Consider the following 22,197-nt stretch of genomic DNA (forward strand, 5'->3'; position numbering starts at 1 on the left):
ACCTGCCTTCTGAACAAGCCTTGCTACTGAGAACAGTTCACAAGCCAGTGGTGAGCAACTGCCTCCTTGCAGCCAAGTCGTAGGTTGTGCTCAAGTCAAGGACATGTACCTGTCACCTCCTCTCACCTGAGATGATTCGTTTCCATATCAACACATGTAACATAGCATCATTCTGTAACAGATTTAAGTTAAACTTGTGGTGCACAGACTTAAGTTTCAAATCCAGATCTGATGCCACACATCCTTCAGTAGACAAAAAACACCTCTACAAAAAATCCCCAGAGAAATGGATGTTTCAGACTACGTTGCTGATGTGCTAACGAGCATCAGAGGCAGAGAAAGGGCCGTGTGGAGGCCACTCCTCAGGAAGGCTGGCCAGAAGCCTAAGCTGCGATGTTAGGTTACAAGTCCAAAAGCTTTGCACACAGACCAAAGCCCCAGCAAGACTTTTGCTCAGACTAGCCTTGGCACACCAGCTCTATTGTCTTCGCAATTAGCGCTCTGAAGGAGTGCATGTACTTGCAGGTACATTATTGTATATCCTTTTTTGGCACTTGTGCTGCTCTGCCTGACCCCCTCAGTCAGCTGGCTGATCCTAATAAACTTAGAAGGGAAATAAACAGGAAAGAAGAGCTTAAAAAATAAATTTAAGTAATTGCAGTGACATGAAGTAGAATTTAGAGAAGTCAGCCAAGGATGGGGGGTGAGGAAGATCAGTTTGCCACATCTCTCTCTTTGCTGCAAGCTATTTCACCATCTTTGCCAGTACTTCATTTCAGCAGCAAACAAAAATCACTTATCTCAAAAGGAAAACAAGCAAAACACTCCATCGCATAAGATCTACTTTATTAACAGTATCATAAGATAATGAGGTACAGTCCAAAGAAGGTGAAAACATTTCAAGATCACATTGGAACATAAGAAACATCCAGGTTAAAATCCAAGCTAGGAAAAAAAAGTACATCTAAGCTAATCACACCATTTCTCAGGCATTAAATCTCGCAAGGCAGAGGCCTACCAATTGTTACGTTACAACGTCAGACAACCACACTGCTACTAATGGCAACAGTGCCCCGAATATGCATTGAAGCATCAGAGAATTAAGTAAAGGAAACAAACAAAATTTTCTAAGTGAATTCCCAGAATTATATCGTGGCCATAACACATTGGATTATTTCACAAAGAATTGCTGTTTTCTGTTCTTCCAGACCAGCAATTACTTATTTTTGAATTATACTTTCATAATTATCGCAGCAAAGACAGCCTGTATTTTAAATGCTTTTACTAATCATCAAGTTTTTAATGAATTAAAAAGTACCACTTACCTCAAATATTTCTAAACTCTTTTATAATAGAATCTAGTCTCACTTTCCAGAGTGCAATTAATAGAATGTCTTTCTATGCATCCTAAAAATTACACTCTACCAACTGTACAACAATACAATAAGAAAAGGCAGAAATTAATAGTGCCACTCAGCTTCAGGTCGGTGAATTCAGGAACAGGGAGAAGCTCTCCTTCCAGGTACAGCCCTAGAAAGTTACTGGAAATGCAGTAAACGTAAGGGAACACCTGTAGTCACCACCACCCCTCCAAGCAGACAACAATGCCGCACTGCACAGAAGGCTCAACTCTAAAAACAACATAAAGCTTTGCTCAATATACATACAAAGTATCAACAAAATTTTTGTGCATTTTCTGCTTCTCAGCAGAAAGTTATTATTTTTTAATCCAAACCTACTGAACTCAAGCTTGAGTAGGCTTAGAATCAAGGTGCAAGCAACCAAGAGATTATATTCAACATAAACACAATCAGCAGAGTCAAAGGTTAAGTTGTGAGTTGGTAAACTTTGCTCTTCGTTGGTAATGGACTACTATGCTTCTTATTGTATAGGCTCGTTTGGATTAGACTTTTAATTCAGGCGAACATGCAGCACAGCAGCAGCACAGATTCTACGCAAATTCAGAAAGCATTATAGTCAGGCTGCTGGAATTAAAGAGTTTCTCATTTTCAAATTAATTTTCCACTTCCAGTGATCCTTGCAAGTCAGGCACAATCTAATAACTGTTAATATAATGAAATAAAAGGTAAAGAGATTAAACAAAGAAATCAAGTCAGTTTAGTTTCCTATTCATGCTCAAGCCCTACTTCTACTGAAGGAGGTACTGGCAGTACAGTTACTGCACACAACAGTCGTTCCGCATCATGCACAAAAGATAACGTTTACTTATCAGCTTCTTCTCGTTCTTCATACTAACTGAAGACACCAGATCTCAAACCTCTCCATGATGCATGCCCCATTTCAGCAAACCGATTCTCACCGTATTGGTCACCACGAATAAAAGACCATTGTTTTTTAATCCTCTTCCTCCCCCTCCTGCCCAGTCACACACTCCCCTCCCCTAATCCTCCCACTCTTTCAAGCCACCACATCAACTTTTGCACGCTGCCTGTCTGCAGCGGCTCTAAACAAACCACTCAAACCCAAACTCTCACATATGACTATTTTTGAAGTAAAAATTAAGAAGAATGCAACTGAACTGGAGACGAGTCAACAGTCGGGCCTAGATGAGAACTGTGCGGTAGCCAGCAGGAAAGAAGCATTGTTACAGAAAATGGGGGCTAGAGGCACAGAACGAGAGCCAGCTTTGTTCACAGTCGGTAGCCTAAGTGCCTATCAGTCAGCAAAAGCATTCTTACCACGGCTGCTTCAAAGCTTTCTGCGAGTCAGCCCGCACGTGACAGGCCCGCACAGCAGTGCAGGCCGCGGCCATCCCCATCCCCATCCCCACACAGCAGGAGTGCCCCGAGCGCCCAGAGGTCAGCGCTTCCAGGCATCTCAGCAATCTGGGAATTGCCTTGGCTTATCGCTTGGAAGCAACATAATTACACTGCTTGCAGGGCCAGGGCAGCAGAGGTAGTTCCTAGCCATTACATTTTAGTCAGCTACAGATTACGTACAGTTTTAAAAAGTACAGGAACATTAAAACATAGAGAAATCCACTTTGCCAGTAGAGAAAATGAAGCTACTTACTTTTTTTTCCCTGACACTGTCTACAGCATTCTCTTGAGTAACAGAGCTTTGTGAGTTTGGGTTTTTGCTTTTCTTTTTTAAGCCAAGCGGTCCAAAATGCTAGATGTTTTACAGAAAACTAATTTTTCCCCAAACAGAAAACGCGTTAAATCTACTGAATTAAAGGTCTCATTGCAGAGTTAAAAAGTAGAGAAAGTAAAACCTGGTTTCATGCTAACTTTCTGGCTCCCTCTGAATTGAAAAGTAGTATTTTTCTAAGAAAAAAAAAAGCAAAATCCTTATTTCCAGCTACTCAGGAGCTGAGCACTGCACTCCCAGCAAAGCCAGTCAGTCAGCGGTTTCACTCAAAGATCTTCCAGCAACAAAAGGGGAATGGGGGTGGGGGACAGGAGAACACGACAGTGGAGTTCCTCATCAGCCTCCTGCCTACCTCACAAGCCTCAAGCACTGCAGTAGATTCCAGCTGCTCCAGCTCGCTGCCTGACCCACGTGTTTCTCTCCCATCACACACCAACTTGATGACAGAGCTCACCCAACAGGTATCAGTATTCCCAACTTGCCACATACTATTTATTTCACTCTGTGCTGTGGAGCCCTTTTGCTACACAGAAGACCACTGCCTGCTTGTTTTACCACTGAACTGTCATCCACTAACAAGTATATTTCTGCTACTTTGCTCTAGAAGACTTCATGTTCTTGAAGTACAGATGAGAAGGGAGGGAATAACATCACTGAAAAATATAGAAAGTATCACAAGAATTCTCACTTAATTTGACTGTAGAAAAGGAGAAAAAAGCCCATACAGGATTTCCCTGACTGCTTGTTTTCATTTAAAGTATTTTTTTTATTGTCAATAGCTATTGAAGGTATGACTGATCTGTAAAAGAGAGGAATTCATGTAATGTGAAGTTCAGACTAGCAAAACACACTGCAAAATCTCCCACTGAAGTTTAAGAGACATCTCCTTTCTGCTTCCATTTAAAACTAGAACATATGCACAGTATGACGCGGGACAGAAATCCCACCCTGATGTCAACAAGGCTAGATGTACAGCCCGAAGACAGTGCTAACATGAGCAGTAACCCAACCATTTGAAAGATATCCTCATAATGCTGGGAGGGAAGAAACGGCAGGAGCCAGAACACTGGCCATTCTGAAGGAACAATGACCTCAGCAACTGTCAGCAGTGCCTTCTCACTATTGTTCACTCTTCCCGAGATAAAGAGGCATTTACAGATAGTGGACAATGCAACAAGTAAGAAAACCTTGTAAGTTTGCACTGGTTTATTTCAGATTAATCATGTCTAACTTATATAACCTCAAAGGCAAAGAGATCACTTCCATTTTGAAAGATCCAAATGTACACTTTGGTCTACATCTATTTTCACCCCAAAATTCCCCTTGACGGGCAGCTATCAGACAAGGATTACCAGACAAGAATTACGAGATTTCATTCAGAACAAAGCATGTATTACTCCATCTTGTGTCTCAGATGACAAACGTAACCAAACAACAACCTGGAATAAGACCAGGCTCCTGGGAACAGAATACCAGCAGAGAAACTGGGACTAGCGTGTGTGAAGAATTAACCTGGCAAGAGGAGGTAGAAGGAAAAGGGATTTAGTGCAGACCCACATGCAATTTCCATTCCTATTTGCAGTTCTTCTCAACACATAACACCCACACCTCAGCTCCTCCCCAGAAACAGGAGGGCAGGAAAGACATCTGAGGAAGCAAATAAATGTGGGCAAAGAAAAGCCACGTTCCTGACACTTGGTTACAAATACCGCTGTTATACAGAGAGGGTCTGGGGAAGCCTGCTGGGGTGGTGCTCCCTCTCACATGAAAAGGGAAAAAAGACAGAGCTTGAAAGCAAGGACTTGTGACCACCCCCCTTCAGCCAGGAGGAAAAAGACAACAGGATTTTCCATACGCCAGCACGTGTCTTTTCTAAAAACAGTTTTCTGTTTCACAGGAATGGTTACCACCTTTAGAACTATTCCAACTATCAGCCTGTGCACAGCTGTGAGCACTGAGCTCAGTGCCTCCTGCCCCTGAGCAGCACAGTACTGGCAGAAAGGTGAGCCCTTCATTTACCCGTGTCCTATCTAGGTTCTAGTTCAACTACCAGTTACACCAGCATAACCAAAGACTTCAGGTTACACTTGCTTTGTTGGTTGTCTACACAATACTTAAAAAAAATACAGAGAGAGGAATTTAAGAGGAAGCAGCTTGAAAAATCATCATCGTCATCCTCAAGATACTGCCCTTTCCCACTGATCTGGGAATATTTTCAGACAAATATTATAATTGAGGAGGATCATCCGAACTGATGTGTGTGATCATCCCCATTATTTCCAAATGTGCTACAAGAAAGGATAAGCAGTAGATGCATTTCAGCACGTTTTATTCTCCCCGGACTTAACTGTAGTCTCAGGAGGCCAACATTAGGGATTGTTTCTCATCTGAACTTTTACATACTTTTCATTTTAAGTGCCTGGAATAGGCTCTGAAGTGGCTCCATTTTGCTCTGGAGTCTTACTATCTGGAATTTTGTAGAACTTCGTCCTTCAAACTATTCTTCATTTGCTTTAACATTTCAATTTGTTACGATTTTTTTCTTCTCCCCATTCATTGCCTCCAGCTCTATTACAGAAAGCAGTAAAAGCAGATGAGCTAGCATTGCAGATACAAGAAACAATACAGCTGCAACTTCAGCAACACACCTAAGTTCCTATTATGGTTCTTTCAGAGCTTGGGTCTGATTGTATCATCTTGATTTTTAATAGCAATCTTTAAATACAACTATTCAGTTAGTCTTGATGAGACAATTCCATGAGTAAGACTTAGTCACAGAACACCAGGTTTCACAGTAATCACTTGGAGAGTCCAGACACCTCAGCTTTTGTGCTAACATTTTCACTTGCTGGGGAAGGGGCAGAGGCAAGAAAGGGGAGAAAAGCCTCCCTCTGCTTGCCTTCAGCATGTTCTTTCCTGCCTCTTCTTCCTTAAGTATCTCCTACTATTCTTCTCGCTAACTATATTATTTTTATAGTTCCCTCCCTAAGATTTTTTCTTTTGGCTCATCCAAGAGAAACCTTGCAAAAAATCCAGAGAAGGTAAATAAACACAATTAAGACAGAACCAAGAACATCTCTGGCACATTGCACACTTCTCTGTGGTTCATCTCAGAAACCAGATGCCTGTCATTCAGAAGATACAGACATTCCAACAATATGAAGTATTTCAGAGATCTAGCTTTCCATCTTCTCCCTTCTTGGCTCTTAAGAAACAATATGCTACTACAGTACCTAGTAACATGTTTGTTTTGTATCATTTTCTGAATTCTCCACATTTGCAAAGACCAACTCCATCAGATACAGCCATTCTTGGTACCGCTTTAAGGCACAATACAGTGAGGCCAACAATTTCTGTTTCAGAGAAGTCTAAGAAATATGAAACGGCAAAGGCAACCCTCAGCCAAGACACTGTATCGGAAGAACCTGGTAGCAGACAGAACTTAGAAATGATACAGCTCTTTGGCTGTTAACTTCCCAAGGCAATGCTGCGTAGATCATCTTTTCAGATGACCAAAGATCTGCTGCTGACCATAGCGTAAGCAAAGTTCTGATAAACAGAGAATTCTGATATGAAGTCAAGAAGTTTCTTAACTGCCCCCAAGAAGATCATATTTCCTGGTCCAGTTAAGCAATACTTATTTCTCAGTCTCACCTTGTAAGAAACAGAATTGGAGGGTCAGCAGGTGCAAGATGTGTATGACAACAGCATTTCCAGTTATTTACTGACAAGGTACTTTTACAGATAGATCCCCTAACTGAACCTCAGCTGTTTCCTTAGCAGCTTTAGGGCACATCTACAGTCTAACTACCAGCAACACAACTACAACAGTACAACTAGTAAACATAGGCTGCCATTCTACAGACTGCATCTACGGCATCGCATCAAATAAAACAGCTTCAGATAAAACATATTCTTGGTTCAAGTCATTACTACGCTGTTTGTAAACAGCAGACCTTTCTCATTTCCTTTAGCTAAATACTCCCTGTTTGGGGAGCATTAGTCCACTCCACATCATTCACAGGAGTCAAACAAAACAAACAAAATAAAGTCCACTTTGCTCTCTCATGAGATAACCCTCCAGGAATTTCCTTTCCTACATAGCTGTGTTATTAACAGAGGGGTTTATGCTGTATATGATGGCCAATCACTTTCCACAACTCAATTTCAATTCTGAAGGAAACACAAGTTCTTTTTTCAGAAAGCCATGCCCCCAAGCTTGGCTTCAAGATCTTAATACCCACTAGAAATACAATTTCAAGGAATCCAGATTTACAGGCTTCACTGGGAAAACTCCGTTATGCGGGGTTATTCATGTACAGAACAATGCTGTTCCAAATAACACAAGGAACAATGCTGGGTCAAGCGACATCCAGTTCTTAAAGAAGCATCCTGTGCGGACAGAGTTAACACGATCTGGCCTTCTCCCAGATATAACTGTGGGGAAGCCAGCCATCAGAAATGAACACGAATTACAGATTTATTACAAGCCTTGGGAATTGTTCAGATAAACAATACTTGGCATACTTAGCCCCAGGTACTGTCCTGATCCCATATTAATTACAACTGACTAATTACTTGACAATATGTTATCAAACAACACATTTTTAGAGTTACTTCTCCTTGAGTTCCACAGTTTTGGTAATTTAAATTGTTACGTTCTACTACAAACAACTTATCCTTAAACAGCATGACTGAAGACAAGTATGTTTCCAATATTTATTCAGTGAAGACTACCACACTTCAGTTTTGCCATAGGGAACTCATCCATTGCAAGTCCCATTCTACAGATTCGTTTATAAAGAAAGCCTGCTAAAAGACCAAATCAAGCATTAATTTGAAGTACAGTAATTTCACTTTAGTTCCCACTGTGGCTGCCATTATCCCACCACACAAATACCCATTCGGAAAAATAAACATTCATGTGGAAAATGAACTTAAATCCTTACGTATTTTTAAATGCAATTTGGACAATCACATCTTTTCCAGAGTGGTAGAGAACACTAATTTCCACTCAGTGCAAGTAAAGAAATGGGACTATTTGTTAAATGATTGCTGACCTAGTAGGGCAGAGGGAAAGACACTGTTACTGGACCCCATTCAAACCAGTCAAGGAACAGGCTATGCAATCCCACGGGACTGTGAGTTGAAAACTAATTACTGCCTGGTTGAGGAAGGGTGAAGGGAAGTATTTTGCAAGGAAGCCTCTAAGAAAGAGCTTAAATGCAAAAGGTAATGAAGAGGAACACAGAGAAACTACCAATCAAAGAAGCTGCCTACTTTTGCATACTTTCTATTTTTAGAAGTCAGCATTTAGTATACTCAGGTGGGAGGGACCACAAGACTATCTGAGCAGCACCAAGTCCTGTTACTGCTTTTCTGCTCTGGAAAGCTGACTAACAAAACACATTATAACAAATTATCCAGGCCAACACCAGTAACAGCAGGCTTGCTCACCTCTCATAAGGTGAACTCCTACCACAATGGTTCCCTATTGATACCATGTTTCTGAATTCAGGCTACCCTCCCCCACCACAAAAGGGCAGAAACATCTGTTTGTAACAGATTAGGAAACAAGAATCCTGTTAGAGATTACTAAATACCCTTGAGAATATCAATACTTTTTAAACATAATGTCAACTTCATTTCTTAGCATCTACATTGCGCTTAATGCTTATATATAAACTAAATAAATCATAATGGACAAAGGCTAGAAAGAAGTCTGAAGAGTTACTGAAGATCTCACACGTTACAAATAGCAGGTGTGGGTGAAGCACCCAGTCCTGCACACAGGGGTGCAACTCTCCAGCCACATGGCTCACTTATGGCCTATGAGTTCCCCAAGGATAAACCATGCAAGGAAAATCCACGGATAACAGAAGCAGACATCATCTTCCCCAGACAAGTCCCTACCCCTGTGACCTTGGCAGCGCTCATTGCTCCGCTGGATCCACAAGACTCAAACTGGATCTGCAGCATTCAAATTAATGCTTTCCTCATTTTCTCAGTACAACTCCTTGAAGCAAGAACATCCCCATGTTTGTGAATACCGAGTGCATATTTGAACAATATGCCCCTGAAATAGCATAATTATAAGAAAAGACAATGTTTTCAAGACATTTTGGACTCAACATACATAAATGCACAGAATCACAGAATTCATTTTGAGACTTCCCTATGGCTATTTGCTTAATCAGTACATTCACTGAAGAAGTCATTAGTAATATTATTTGCCTGAGAAAACACTGAACATAGTTTGATACTAATTTTTGCAGCGTTTATACTATGACCAGGAAAAATCCAAGAGATACAAATGACTGATGTCTTTCTTAACCAGAGGGTAGCTTGCAGTACAGATTATATAACTTCAAACATCCTATAAACTAAAAAATAAGCTTCTGATCCAAGTGCCACCAATTAACCCAAACAGACATTTAGAGTTTGACTCACTGTTAACAAACTGAACATGGAGACCACAACTTTTCACATTTAGACATACAGCTTCGCAGCTTTCACACTGACTGACCAGACGTCCTCAGTGCGCACCTCCTGGCACACCACACACCACACCGCACATCACCTTTCCTTCCCGTTCCAGAGCATGCGAGAACAAAGCAGAAGGGAAGACCCAACTTCACACTGCCAGCTGATCAATACGGCCAGCAGCATGGCAGGCAGTTGGGTGCTTGGTCTGAACATCACTGACTGACAGAAGCTGGTTTTGGACAAGCGTTTCTACGCCTTTTTCTGCAATGACATAAGCCCTATATCTATTCTCACAGTATGCAGTAGTGCAATACGTGCCTTAAACTATCTATGAAGCACAACAACCCATTTCTAGTTGTCTTCCTCGAAGCAAGGATTAGTTAGCTGCTCACTCATAAGGTTTTACTGATTTTCCATCCCATAAAGATGAAATCAGCTCCCAGGCACAGTCAGATCTCAATCTCTGTTTACGTTAATCTTAGTCCTGTGCACTGAACTAGAAGCAAACTCCATACAGACTTCACAACAGTGTACAGACCGTAGAGCTCTGAGCTCTTCTCGTGTCACAAGAACAGCTGATACTGGAAAAAGCACCTCAACTACCATTCAATGGCTGAAGTTGCCTATCACCATAATTGTATGAATTTAAGTTTTAAAAGTTCTGAGTAATCTCTTTTCTGAAAACAATATATAAATTAATTCCTTGGGTCCAAGCACAACCTAAAGGAACAATATCAAAATTAAATGTTACAGGACTGTTTTCAGCAAGTAGAAGGTAATTTCTGATGTTAACACATCTTATCTCTAGTACTTCATGTTACTTCTTCATACGCATTTTCTACATTTCTTTATTGTTATGCTTGAAGAATCTCATCAACATTGAGAGAACTGACCTAACATTCTAGTGTTTATATAAGTCCCAAAGTGAAGAATGAAATACTGTTACAAAACCCCACTATTTTGTAGACTTCAGCATAGCTTAAAACACACTTGAAAAGCTTTTGCATATAGTCTCTACAAAGAACAAAGTCGTTAGTGCCTCTGAACACAATTTTGGATAGAATACTAAGCTATGTTTATGAAAGCCATAGGTAATTCCCTCCAGAAGAGGAACCAAGGAGTCCCAGCAATCTGTGAGTATTGAACTGTTACTGTGACCCATTTCTCCACTTCTCACTGAAGCAGCAACAGATACTTGCCTGGAGCTGGAGAGGCAGTTAGAACAAAAATCCAATTAATTACAGGACTGAGGTGAAGGAAAGGGAAATATTCTCTGCGCACGTATTTAAAACTAGAACCAAGACAAGAACTCAGGTTCAGAATTCAAAAGAGGTCAAAGAATCAAAGATTCTTGTCCTTGTATTTACTGTAAGGAACTTTTTCCCTTCTTTTTAAAATCCAGTGCAGACTGCATATGGGCCCTCAGTGGAGAGCTTTACATCTCATTACTAATACCCTGACACAGTCATTCCCACAGCATCCATTAGTATTGTTCAAGACTACATTAGAAGAGATTAGGCCCCCTATGTTTCACAATCGCGGCCACCACTAGATTAGACTGCAAGCAAGATTTCATTTCTCCCACCATTTTGTATCGTATGCTACCAACAGCTACAGCAAACACCGAAAACCTTCATAAAACACATCACTTCACAGCATAGCTATGAAAATGTCAAGCAACCAAAAATGAGCGGGAGCAGAAGGCGGCAGGAACTGTTGATAACGGGGTGTAATTCAGCAATGCCAGCCAAGATTCCCACACGTACAAATCAAGAATTATTGAGCTAATAAAAAAATTGTTTTAGTTCTCTTCTGGCCAAGCATGCCAAGATAAACATGGGCATGGACACAGACATGGGCATGGATACAGACCCTCAGAAGCTAGCAAGTATGTTAAGTAAAACTTCTGTTTTACTTAACCTTTGTTAACACCCTTTGTTTTAATGCACTACGCCCCTCAAAATGAGAAACTGGACACCGCAACCGAAGGGGTGACTGAAGGAAACAAGACCTGAAACTTGAACACAGGAGTCCTCCAATATTCTCGTATTTCTGAAATATTTATCATCTCTCCCTCATCTTCTCCGTAACTATTAAAGCTATAACCAGTATCCCAGGAATTAATAGCTGAAGTAGAAACTACACTGCCTATATACTGAAAGGAAATGTTGACAAGTAAATTCATGTAAACTGTATGCATAAGATTCAAGTCTTGGAAGACGTTATGTGACAAATTAAGAGCAAGACGACAAGCAATAACTTTGACAGGAGACTATTACCGGCTGCAAGATCTTACTTTGACAAAAAAAAGTCTGAAAATAAACCAGTGAAGAGTTACACCAAAAGAAAACTATTTTGCAACACTCTTAAATTAACATAACTTTCAGCGTAATTAGTTTGGCTGCTATGGTAAACGCGTACACACGCTCTCAGGGCCAAGTTAATGCCAAAGACCTGGAAGAAGCGTCAGGTGACTGCTAAAGGAAGAGGCAACGCTCAGTTTTACACCAGAGTGCACGCACACTAGTCCAAAAATAAAGGAGGTAACGCCTCTATATTTTTGAAGTTTGGAGTGTTTGGAGTTTCTGTTGTGTTTTCAACTTCCTAAGACAGTGCACACGTGCAGGGGGCATTATTTTACTACAACCACAGAAGCCAGCCATACTTCAAGAGAAAATTTTGTCCTACAGGTAGAAACCCAGCATGCCAGTTTTACACAAGAGGACAGTCTCCAAGATTTAAGGCAATGCAGTTTCTCCCAATTCCTCACGCGGCAGAAATCTAGCATAAATTACCGGTTTTAAGGACAAACAATGCTTACCTTCATTGTCATGCTTTCTATTAATAAAAATGCACTTAAACAAGGTAAAAGTACATCCTACCCATCCGTGCGACTATGTGACACCACCAGTTTTAAATGTAACACGGAATAAACTACTTTGTTAATTGCATACACTTATCACCGATATTTCTGTGTACACACGAGTTAATATGTAATAAGAAATCTCTGATGTATACTTAGAAATCGGTGTGCAACTGAGCAAGCCCACACGGGCACTTCAGCTTCAACGCCCACCCAGCGGGCCCGGCGGCTGCCCCACAGCACGCAGCCCTGGCGGAGCAGCAGCAGCAGCAGCAGCAGCAGCCCTCCGGGGGCGGCGCAGCCCGCTCGGCAGCTCGGGGCAGCGGGACGCTCCCAGCCCCAAGGCCGCAGCGGGGCGCGCCGTGCCTCGCCGCAGGTCGCTGCCCGGCGCATTCCAGCAGGTGACATCAGACCGAAACCGCGGAGTTTCACTGAGAGCGAACGCCGCCGCGCCGAGATCGGCGGCGGCAGCACGCGCGCGGTCGGAACTCGACGCGCCGAAGCCGCGGCAGCCGCTCGGGAGACGCAGCCGAACGGCGGCTCCAAATTCAAACGCGAACCGGTTTCCGAGCGCCCCGTAATCGCGGGCGGAGCCGCAGCGACCTGTTGAGCGCCGCTCCGGCCCTGCCCCCGGGGCCGCGCGGCGTTACTCACGGCAGAGGCGGGCGGCACCCGCCCGTGCACCTGCACCGGCACCGCCAGGTGCGGCCTCCCGGGCCGGGCAGCTCACCGCCCGCGTGCCTCGCGTCAGCGGCCCCCGCCCGGTTCAGCGGGACGAAGAATCCTGCGCTACCGGCCTCTCCCGGTTAAGCCGTCCCCGGCCGCTCTCCGTGCCGCCCCCAACAAAGGGACACGGCCTTTCCCGGCGCCCCCGCCCCGCCCGCGCGGGGCCCCTCCGCGGGGCCCGGCCCCTCTCGGCGCGGGGCCGTCCCACTGCCGCCCGCCCAACAGGTGGGGAGCGGCGCCGGCCGGGGGCTCCGAGCTAACCCCCGCGCTCGCTCGGCCCGGCCGGGACGCGGGGCTGCGCCGAGCGCCCGGCGAGGCCCCGTCCCGCCTCGCCTCCCCGCCCCGGCCGGGCCGCCCGCGCCTCGGGGCAGCCGGACAGAGCCCAGCAGCCGCCGGGGCACGGCTCCCGCGCGGGGAGCGGCCGTGAGGAGGAGAAGGCGGCGGGGCCGCCCGCCCCGCACCGCGCCGCGCCAGGATTAGTGCGGGGAGCGCTCCGCCGCCGGGCCGAGCCTTACCTTGCTGGACGCGGCCCTGGCAGACATTTTGTTTCCTTCTTTCCCCCGGAGTAGGGAGACCGTGCCGGCAAGTACTGAGAGCGGGGAGAAAGACTCCCCGCCGCCTCCCGCGCCTCACGCAGCAGCCGCCCAAATAAACATCCCACAGGCAGGGAGGAGGAGGAGGAAGAGGAGGAGAGAGGCGGGCGGCGAGGGAAGGGGCGGGGAAAGAGGGAGGAGGAAGGAAGGGGGAAGAGAGCGGAGCCCCAACTTTTATCAAAGTGTCGGGTCTCTCCCGCCCGGGCCGGGGCTGCGAAAGGCGGCGGCCGCTGCCCGATCCCCGCCCGTCCCCGCGCTGCCGCGCACCTCCCCACCGCGCCGCGTGCCGCGCAGCCCCGGACGCGCCTGACTGCGGCGCGGCCCATCCCGCCGCGCGGGGGAGCGCCCCGCCCCGCCCGGACCCCGTCCCGCCGCCGGCCCCGGCTTTCCCCCGAGCGGCAGCACCTGCGGGCCGGCCTCTCCTCAGCTCCCGGCCCCGCCGCTCCCGGGGAGTCGTCGCGCGGCGCGGGAACGGCCGCAGAGTCCCCCCGCCTCCGGGCTCCCCCCGCGCGGTGGTCGGAGCCGCGGGCGGCGGCGGAGGGGGCCGAGCGGCGGCCGTCCGGCACAGCCTATGGGAGCGCGGGGGGCGGTTTGAAATGCCGGAGAGGAGCCGGGGGGGCACGGCGAGTAGCGGCGGCGCAGCGGGGAGCCCGGGGCCGGGCCCCGCACCCCACCGCTTCCCCCCTCTGCGAGCGGCGGGGCTCAGCCCGGCCGGGCCGTGCCGCTGCCCCTATTGTCCGCAGGGCGGGCGCGGCGCTCCGGCTGCCGGCGGCACGTCTTGTTCTCCAGATAAAAGCAACAAAGGCGCTGACAGAAAGCAGCCGAGGAGGTTCGGCCCGAGGTGGCGGCTGCACGGCCTCAGCGTTCCCTGCGGAGCCGCGGACTGCGGCTTTAGAAAACAAACGTCTGGGGGCTCGAGGTGAAAGCGTTTTGGGTGCCTTTTACAAAATAAGCATTTATTTAAGAAATAAGAGAAATCTTGCAAACATTTTTTTTTTCCATTTAGATAAGTGCTTCCTAAGGACGCCGCCCCAGCCCTGGGTGCGCGGCCTGGCCGCACCCAGCAGCGCGCAGGGCCCCGCGCTGAGCGACCGCACCGCGCCCGGGGTCGGACCGTGCGCTTCGCACCTCTCTGCGCATCGGCTGCAGCGCCGCGGGCCGCAGCTCCTTATTTCCCTCGCTTTGCTCTCTCAGTGTCAGACGAGCAGAAGTTCCATACTAGCTCTGGTACCATGAGCAACTGGGAACACCCGTCCGCACAGAGTAGTGCAGGTGAGAGAAACCGCAGAGCAGAGCGCACACCACGAGCCCTGTGCAGGACACAAGCGCCAATTGGGGCATTGGATCAGGGCCTCAACTTTTTTGCAGTTGTACGCTTTACATGCTGCCAGCTGCCACAGTGCTCCATGCACGCTTCAGAAGCATCTAAATTCCCAGAAAGAGGCAACAATTTAATGGCCAAAACACCGCTTTACAAAGGAACGCCCTACCCAAAGCCTCCGTGTGAGTTTGATGTTTGTTCTCCTTTGAAAATAAACAAATCCATATTCCAGGAAATAGCTGGAGCAAATTCCCAAGGCAGCAGCCTGAAACCAAGGGGGAAGGGCCGCAGCAAGGAGGACACAGCAGTGCAGGGCCCAGCCTGCTGCTACATCCTTCCTGGGCTGGGTCCACCAGTGCCCCTCAAGGCAACACAGTTGTGTCCCCGTCCCCATGCTGCCAGCATCTAGTGGCCCCATCATGCACCTGCCCCTGCCCTCTCCCTCAGAGGCCGGAGGCACCGATGCCATCAGGATTCCTCCTCCCTTTGCCTTCTGCCAAAGCCCTTCAGCTGACACTGCCACACAAACACACTGCAGATCTGTTTGCTTACACATTGCTAGAAGTACCTGTGTCTCAGATTTTTAAATCTATCTATGCATGCCAAAGGAGGAATGTGACAACTTTTATGCCCGCATAACATGTGTAACTGCTGGAGGAGGCAGGAAGGAAAAGGCTAATCACAACAGGAAGGAGGGGGAAGATTTCAAGGTGTTGAGGCACGAAAAGAAACTCAGTGAGGGAAAAGGGAGAGCAACTCAAAAAAGAGCAAGCTCACAGCCCCCTCTTATGTCTGCCCCAAGCTCCACCAAAAAGGAGGTGCAATTTTTGTACCACCTTCAGAACACAGGTTGACCAAATGCTACAAATCCATACACAGAATTCAACACGGACACGGACTACTTGACCAGGCAGGGCTGCCAGCGCGGAGTTCGGAATGCCTGGCAGCAGATACTAGATGATGGCAGATGACCTCTTGCCAGGCTGGAAGAGGTCTGGCCCCAAAAGACATGCGTACTTGTTTCTTTCTTTCCTTCCTTCTTTTCTATCAATCTCTTGTTTCCTTTTCTTTCTTCCTTCCTTCCTTTCCTTCCCTCTCTCCCCCGCCTCCTGCCTTCTTTCCAGCAGCTGTGTACAGCTCCACCTCTGCTGGCGGTACCAACCTGAGGGGCCAGAAGTGCCAATTCATTCTCTTAGCATTGCTAAAAGCTACACACTTGTTGCTGCCTTAATAGATATTTTAAGGAAAGCGAGTTTTGTTTCTGTACCCATTTCAAATTCTTCTTCAGAAGAAGTTTTTCATCTCTTCATTAATAAATTAATCACAAACAAAGCTACCATCACAATATTGAAAACGCCAAATCAAATGTTGGCCAAATGTTGGCTGAATAACCTAAACCATTATATAAAATGGAAGAAATCTTGAGTGATTCTCTTATTTACCTTCTTTCAAAAATTCTTAATAAAGTATTACAAAATTCATCTCTGAAATGTGACAGTTACATTTTTGGAAAAATGATGGGATTCCTGTGTATTCATGAATTCCCTGAAAAAAGGCTCTAACAACAGCAAACACCTATCCCTGTACACACTTGCAGCGATAAACAGCAAAACACATACGTACAATGTCTATGCATATACAGGCACTACAGAGAGTACATTCAGTGAGATAGATATATACCAAGTTCCATCTGCAATATGTAATTGAAGAATCAAAACTTTAAATAATAGTTCTGATACTGCCCTTTCAGAAAACAGGACAACTTCTCTGTCTTTGGAGAGAAAACTGTCTGAGAAATCAACAGTTGAGTAACAGCAGTACTTTACTGATCTTTAAAATAACTGCCACTGAGATGTCTAAAAAAAGTACTATTGCATTTTCTTGTTAAAAATAAAACTGCTTTGATCAGTACAGTTCAAGCCACAAACTTAAATTGATTCAAAGGACACAGAAGGACAATCCGATGTGTGAATCCTTATTTCTGTATCTGTCATACTGCAAGAACAGTAAGTCTATTCTCTATGTTGATTTAATTTTTTAAGAAATGTTTTGATCACTTAAAATGAGGAAGAAGGAAACTGCAGAACCACAGCCACTACCGAGACAACTTCCTGTGGTTTTCGTGGTATATGTGGCTCAGAAAGAAAACAATTCATAGAAGATCTTTCAAAGATATCAGATGCTTTTGCTGCGGCATGAAGCAGTCCTGGGAAAATTAGCTATAAATATGCCTATGTAGCATCAGTGATGCCAAGCAGTTGAGTTGATACTGTATGTTCTCTATTCCTAATTGGCACTTGATTTCAGCTTTTCAGGAACTAAGAGAAAAAGGGAACTGAAAACCAGAATTCACAAAGCAAACCACAAAAGAAGAAAGTACCTTTTTTCGCCTCAAGAAATAATGAAGTAGTTTAAAGAAATCATTAGGAAATTCATGTGCTTAAAATTACGTATTTTTTTCAAGTCTTTTTGAATCGAGTTCCTAGGAAAAAAACATTAGTGCAGTAAGGATGTCTAGTAATGACTCTTATCTTCCTCCTCCTTACAAGTTAAAGCTTGCTTCCTAAGCTTACTGACTAAAGCTTACTTCCTACCTTCCTCTTTAAAAGGCTGTGTACCACTGCAGGACCCTCATCTAAAAACACTGCAGATGATTGCTCAATATTACAGTGAATAGAGTCCTCCAATACCACATCACCTCCCACATAGTAGAGCCATTAGACAAAATCCCAAACATCTATAATTTCTCTCTCATTAATAGGTGAAAGCATACACTGCAAGTAGACATCAGAGGCTGAATACATCCTGATTGAGAATAAACTGGACCTGTATCACCAGTCAGGAAGTCTTAAACACCTGATGTTCCATATTTATTACTTTTTCTTATTTATTGCAGTGTATTAGGTTTAACATAGTGTAAGGCTCTTCTGTTCAAGCAGAACATTTTACTTTTTAAGCAAACAGCAAGTGTACAAATAGAATTAAAAGTAGGTTATGGGGGCAATGCAATGTTATTTTCAGCTTTAAAATATTAAAAGAATTTATTATTGTAGAGCTGAAGAGAACACAGGCTACACTCTTTGGTTATTATTTTAGGATATCCTTATAAAAAGAAACCCCGTCTCCTTGGTTTTGGCCAGGTCTTAGAGAATCTCTGTCATTCATATTATTATGTACAGTGACAAAGTCTGGGAACACAAGAACATGTTATCAGTAAGCTTTAATCTTGGTTCATGACAGCAGAGCTAATTCATTACAGCAGTGCTATGTAAAACTACTCTACATCCCACTGACAGATGCCTCAATGGAGCTGTGTATTTTAAATTCACTGCAGCTGATCAAGGCTAATTTTACAAAATGCTTCACTATAGGCAGCCACTGGATGTCAGAACATCAGATATACTTATTCTGCGTTGTTCTGCTTCCGCCAGCTTTATTTAAGTGATAGGGGACAGTAAAAAAACCTCAAAGACAGGTGAAAAACTTCAGCAGTCTTACATTCACTACTGATGCGGTTTCCTTCAACTAAACAGTTACACCAGAGACAACGCCACCTATGCAGCACTGGTCTGGAATTGCTCTTCATCATATTTGCTTACATAGAACAGGATAATGTGATTAGTTCATTCTTAAAAATGTGTGCCCAAACAAAAAGGAGCAGGTTCCAAAGTTGACGTGCGCAGCTATCTTCGGTGAGTAAAAGCAAACAACTAATACACATCAGTACAAAGATCTTTGTCACTTACAGACTGTAAGGATTTTTGAAAAGCAGACTAGGGATAGCTTAATAAAATTGATTGATTTAATTAATTGCTGGCAAACTCCTCTGTATTGCAGATTTTTCCAGGAGCCCTTGCACACAACGCAAAGTGACAAAGCTGTTCTCTGAAACCCAAAGAGAAATGCCCATCTTCTGGGACTGATGAAGCCATGCATGTGGGTCCTGCAAGGGAGTGGTTTTCCAACCCAGATCGTTTTGAAATGTGAGATGATGTCTCCAGTTTCTTGAACACAAATACCTCACTTGCAATCAGCACCACAGAAAAGCATCACAACGCTTTTGTTAATGAGACGGCGCGCATACAGAACTGGAAACTATGTGCTGAAAGCTGCTATGTTCAACATAAAAACAGAACACCAAACATTTTTTTACTCCTAACAGATTTTACAAATACTGCAAAAAACTTAAGATCATTTGGTTCCTAGTTCTTCATATAAATATTTCACAGTATAGTTGCAGAAATGTACAAACTTAAATGTCTGAACTTTAGAAGTAATAACTCACAGTTACTGCCTCAGCTTTCGGCATTAGACTCTTCTAATTTTATCCCCTAAATGTTCTTACCACAACTGGCACAAGACTCCATCTATTATCTTAAAAAACACATGCCCAGCTCCACTGAGTCAAGGGACTGACGGTGTACTCAAAAGCAGGAACAGCAGATTAGAGCCAGTAATGCCAGTGTAATCTTCACCTCATCTGGTAGCTCTGTCCTAGCAGCACCTGCTCTGTAAGAGTGACTTTCGTAAGGTTTAGAGGAGGTAAGTAAGGTGAGTAAGCTTCTGATGGTCACGCCCACAGGGTTATGAACCCTATCCACCTTGGTATTTGTTTTTATTTCCACTTCCTGATATTAAGGCATCTAAAACAAAAACAGTTTTAAAAGTCTGCTGCCTGTGTCAGTAGAAGAAACTCAGGTTATTCCTCTTGTGCCCCATGCAGCTCTTACAGCAGTGCGGGATGGCTGTACAGCACAGCGGTGTCACAACTGCTCTGTGATGGTTTTCTGGGGGCTCCCATTCAAAGCCATTATTATCAAAAAGTATATTATTTTGCTATAAAATACTACAGCAGAACACAGCCTTATGAATTTTAACTATATGTTTCAATAATTCACCCTGCATCTGAATCAGTCTCATTTAAGATTTACGCATTTTACGCATTTACTGAGCGTAACAGACTTCTCATCTTAAGAGTTAAGTTGCTCTTCAGTCACTTCCCACGTGCAGCAGCCAGGGAGACATCTGGATATCTGTGATATTACAGATTCTGTTTTTGGCTGTCTGTGATTGGCAGGAAAACCCAGCTCCCAAGGACAACGTGTGGTTGCACAGTACGCCCTGGTGGAACGCTTCATCTGCAACTGTTAGACTGCAGTTAATATTAATCTGTCTAATTACACAAATAAAACTCACAGCAAGTTTTTAAAAGAAGTTTAAACATTTTACTTTATGTAATAGTTTCAAGTGGCAGTATACTGGAGTGAATAATAAAAAGTGCTTAGTATGGGAGGATATTGCATTATTTCCTGATCTGTTGTTGTCAGGAAAGAAAAAAACGTCACAGGTTGCCTGCTGGGCTTTGGTATGTCACAGCACAAGAAATCATCAGGCAACATACACTGATGCGACAGAAGCCCCACTTTCTTCTGCTGCTACTTGACCACTCATGTCTGCCCCTGCACCTCTTTCCACCACCTTCATAGCTGCATCAGGCTAACTGTGAGTGGGAGTTACAAAAACAATACTCTTTAAAATTTTTTTCTTCTAGAACAGAGGCAAGAGTAAGTGGCCAAAGATAGGGACTTTTTAAGCCGGGTTTACTAGTAAAGGTAACACGATTATGTACCTACAATTGCTTATTATTTACCTACGCTTGAAGCGCATATATCTCTTCACTCACAGATTTCCAAACTGAAGGACAAAGGGAACGCCCACCTTACAAAAGCAAGGCAACCTGCACTTCACGTGAGCTAAGATCGCACACTTCACCCCTATGATACTTGCATTACATTTTTCAAGAGGTCCTGTAGGACTTGCTTGCATTTGCATCATGCAGGTGCAGGAAATCCTGAGATGCACGCCTCCTCACTTTGGAGATTCCTGCAGTGTTGGCTGTGTATAGACTCAGTGAAGCCAGTAGTTACCAAGTCGCTCAAAAGGCAGCAGAAAGCGTACTTTTCACACTTTGTCCCATTAGCTGCAATCTCTAATACATTTCCAGTAGGTCTTTTTTCTAGAAATAACTAAATTCTATCTCAGTTCAAGATTTTTAAAAATGACTTTTGATCACAGAGTAATACTGGATATGTTTAATGCAGTAAACAAGATGTTCGAAGAGATGTGAGGTATTAAGTAAGCAAGATTTTCTGTAAGATTTCCTCTGCAGTCATCACACTGCCTATACCATCCTAGGGTCCAAATTTCACTCATTTCTCTTAGCTGAAATTCTCTCAGTGTGAGTCAGATTCAGTCTGGCTCTCAGGCACTTACCCTGCACACAGATCTGTAAAATGATTTACGTTTGCCAGACCAGGAGCTCTTCAGAGAACCTCACAGGTGGCATCTGCCTGCAGGCAGGGGCTCAATTCTGACCTCAGCAGGTTAAAGCTGGACGTGTACTTGCTTACAAGGGTACATCTCAATCTCCAACTTTAAATCTGAGAAATAAGCAGACAGAAATTTTCCAGGTTCTGCTGTATTACCAGAGAAACTTTCCCTCTTTAAGACTGCATGCCACAACCTACATCATGGCGATGCCAAGAGGCTCTAGTCAGCGTGATGCTTTAATCTGGCTAAACACACACAGACAGCCCAGCAAGATTCCAAGCAAAAACACTTACAGTGTGCAGCTAACTGTTCAAACTCCCCATGCTTGCACTGGGCGAGGGCAGACACTATCTACCACATCTGGATGAGCATTTCTCACCTCTAACATTTCAAGGTTGTTAGGCAGCAGAGGCTTCACCATTATATCCATTTCATTAGCTAAATCTTTTCTTTACACATCTGTCAGTTCCATCCGGTGTGCAAACTGAAAACCTGTAACTGCCGTATCTTTTTTTAAACGTGTGAGATTTTAATCCTTGTGAAAGGTGCTAAAGCAAGAGCCTGGGGAATGAAATGCTTCTTGTTTTCAGAGCAGGCAAAGCAAGGACAAACAATAAAGAAAGCTTCCCTGCAAAGTCCAGGCTGCAGCTGTTGGCAGACCCTCAACCCCTTTGCCTTCCACAAGCACCTGAAAGCTTGCTTGTTGCTTTCAGTGCTATGCTTTACTGTTATAAAGAAACAGCCTCTGCCTGTAAATCTCACTCTCT

At 44.5% G+C, this 22,197-nt stretch overlaps 1 protein-coding gene and 1 long non-coding RNA gene across 9 annotated transcripts in view; one reads left to right on the forward strand and one right to left on the reverse strand.

The window, feature by feature from the left end:
* The window catches only part of TJP1 (tight junction protein 1), a 158,106-nt gene that overhangs the window by 58,663 nt on the left and 77,246 nt on the right, over positions 1-22,197 (reverse strand). The window contains exon 1 of one of the 7 annotated variants that reach the window (XM_021407096.1): positions 13,702-14,040. The exons of the other annotated variants lie outside the window; for them this stretch is intronic. Within the exon in view, the coding sequence (XP_021262771.1) occupies positions 13,702-13,728 (27 nt within the window). The 5' untranslated portion in view covers positions 13,729-14,040. Of the gene's footprint in view, positions 1-13,701; positions 14,041-22,197 lie in introns of those variants that run through there. 7 annotated transcript variants of the gene reach the window in all.
* Positions 3,037-12,817, forward strand: LOC110403632. 2 transcript variants are annotated; one of them, XR_002441766.1, is made up of 3 exons: positions 3,037-3,572; positions 4,022-4,301; positions 5,009-12,817. It is a non-coding gene; the product is annotated as an uncharacterized LOC110403632 (long non-coding RNA). The 2 variants fall into 2 exon arrangements; XR_002441767.1 differs by having other exon boundaries at positions 3,038-3,572; positions 4,022-4,288.

Source organism: Numida meleagris, chromosome 9, assembly GCF_002078875.1.
Source record: "Numida meleagris isolate 19003 breed g44 Domestic line chromosome 9, NumMel1.0, whole genome shotgun sequence".
Lineage (NCBI taxonomy): Eukaryota > Metazoa > Chordata > Aves > Galliformes > Numididae > Numida > Numida meleagris.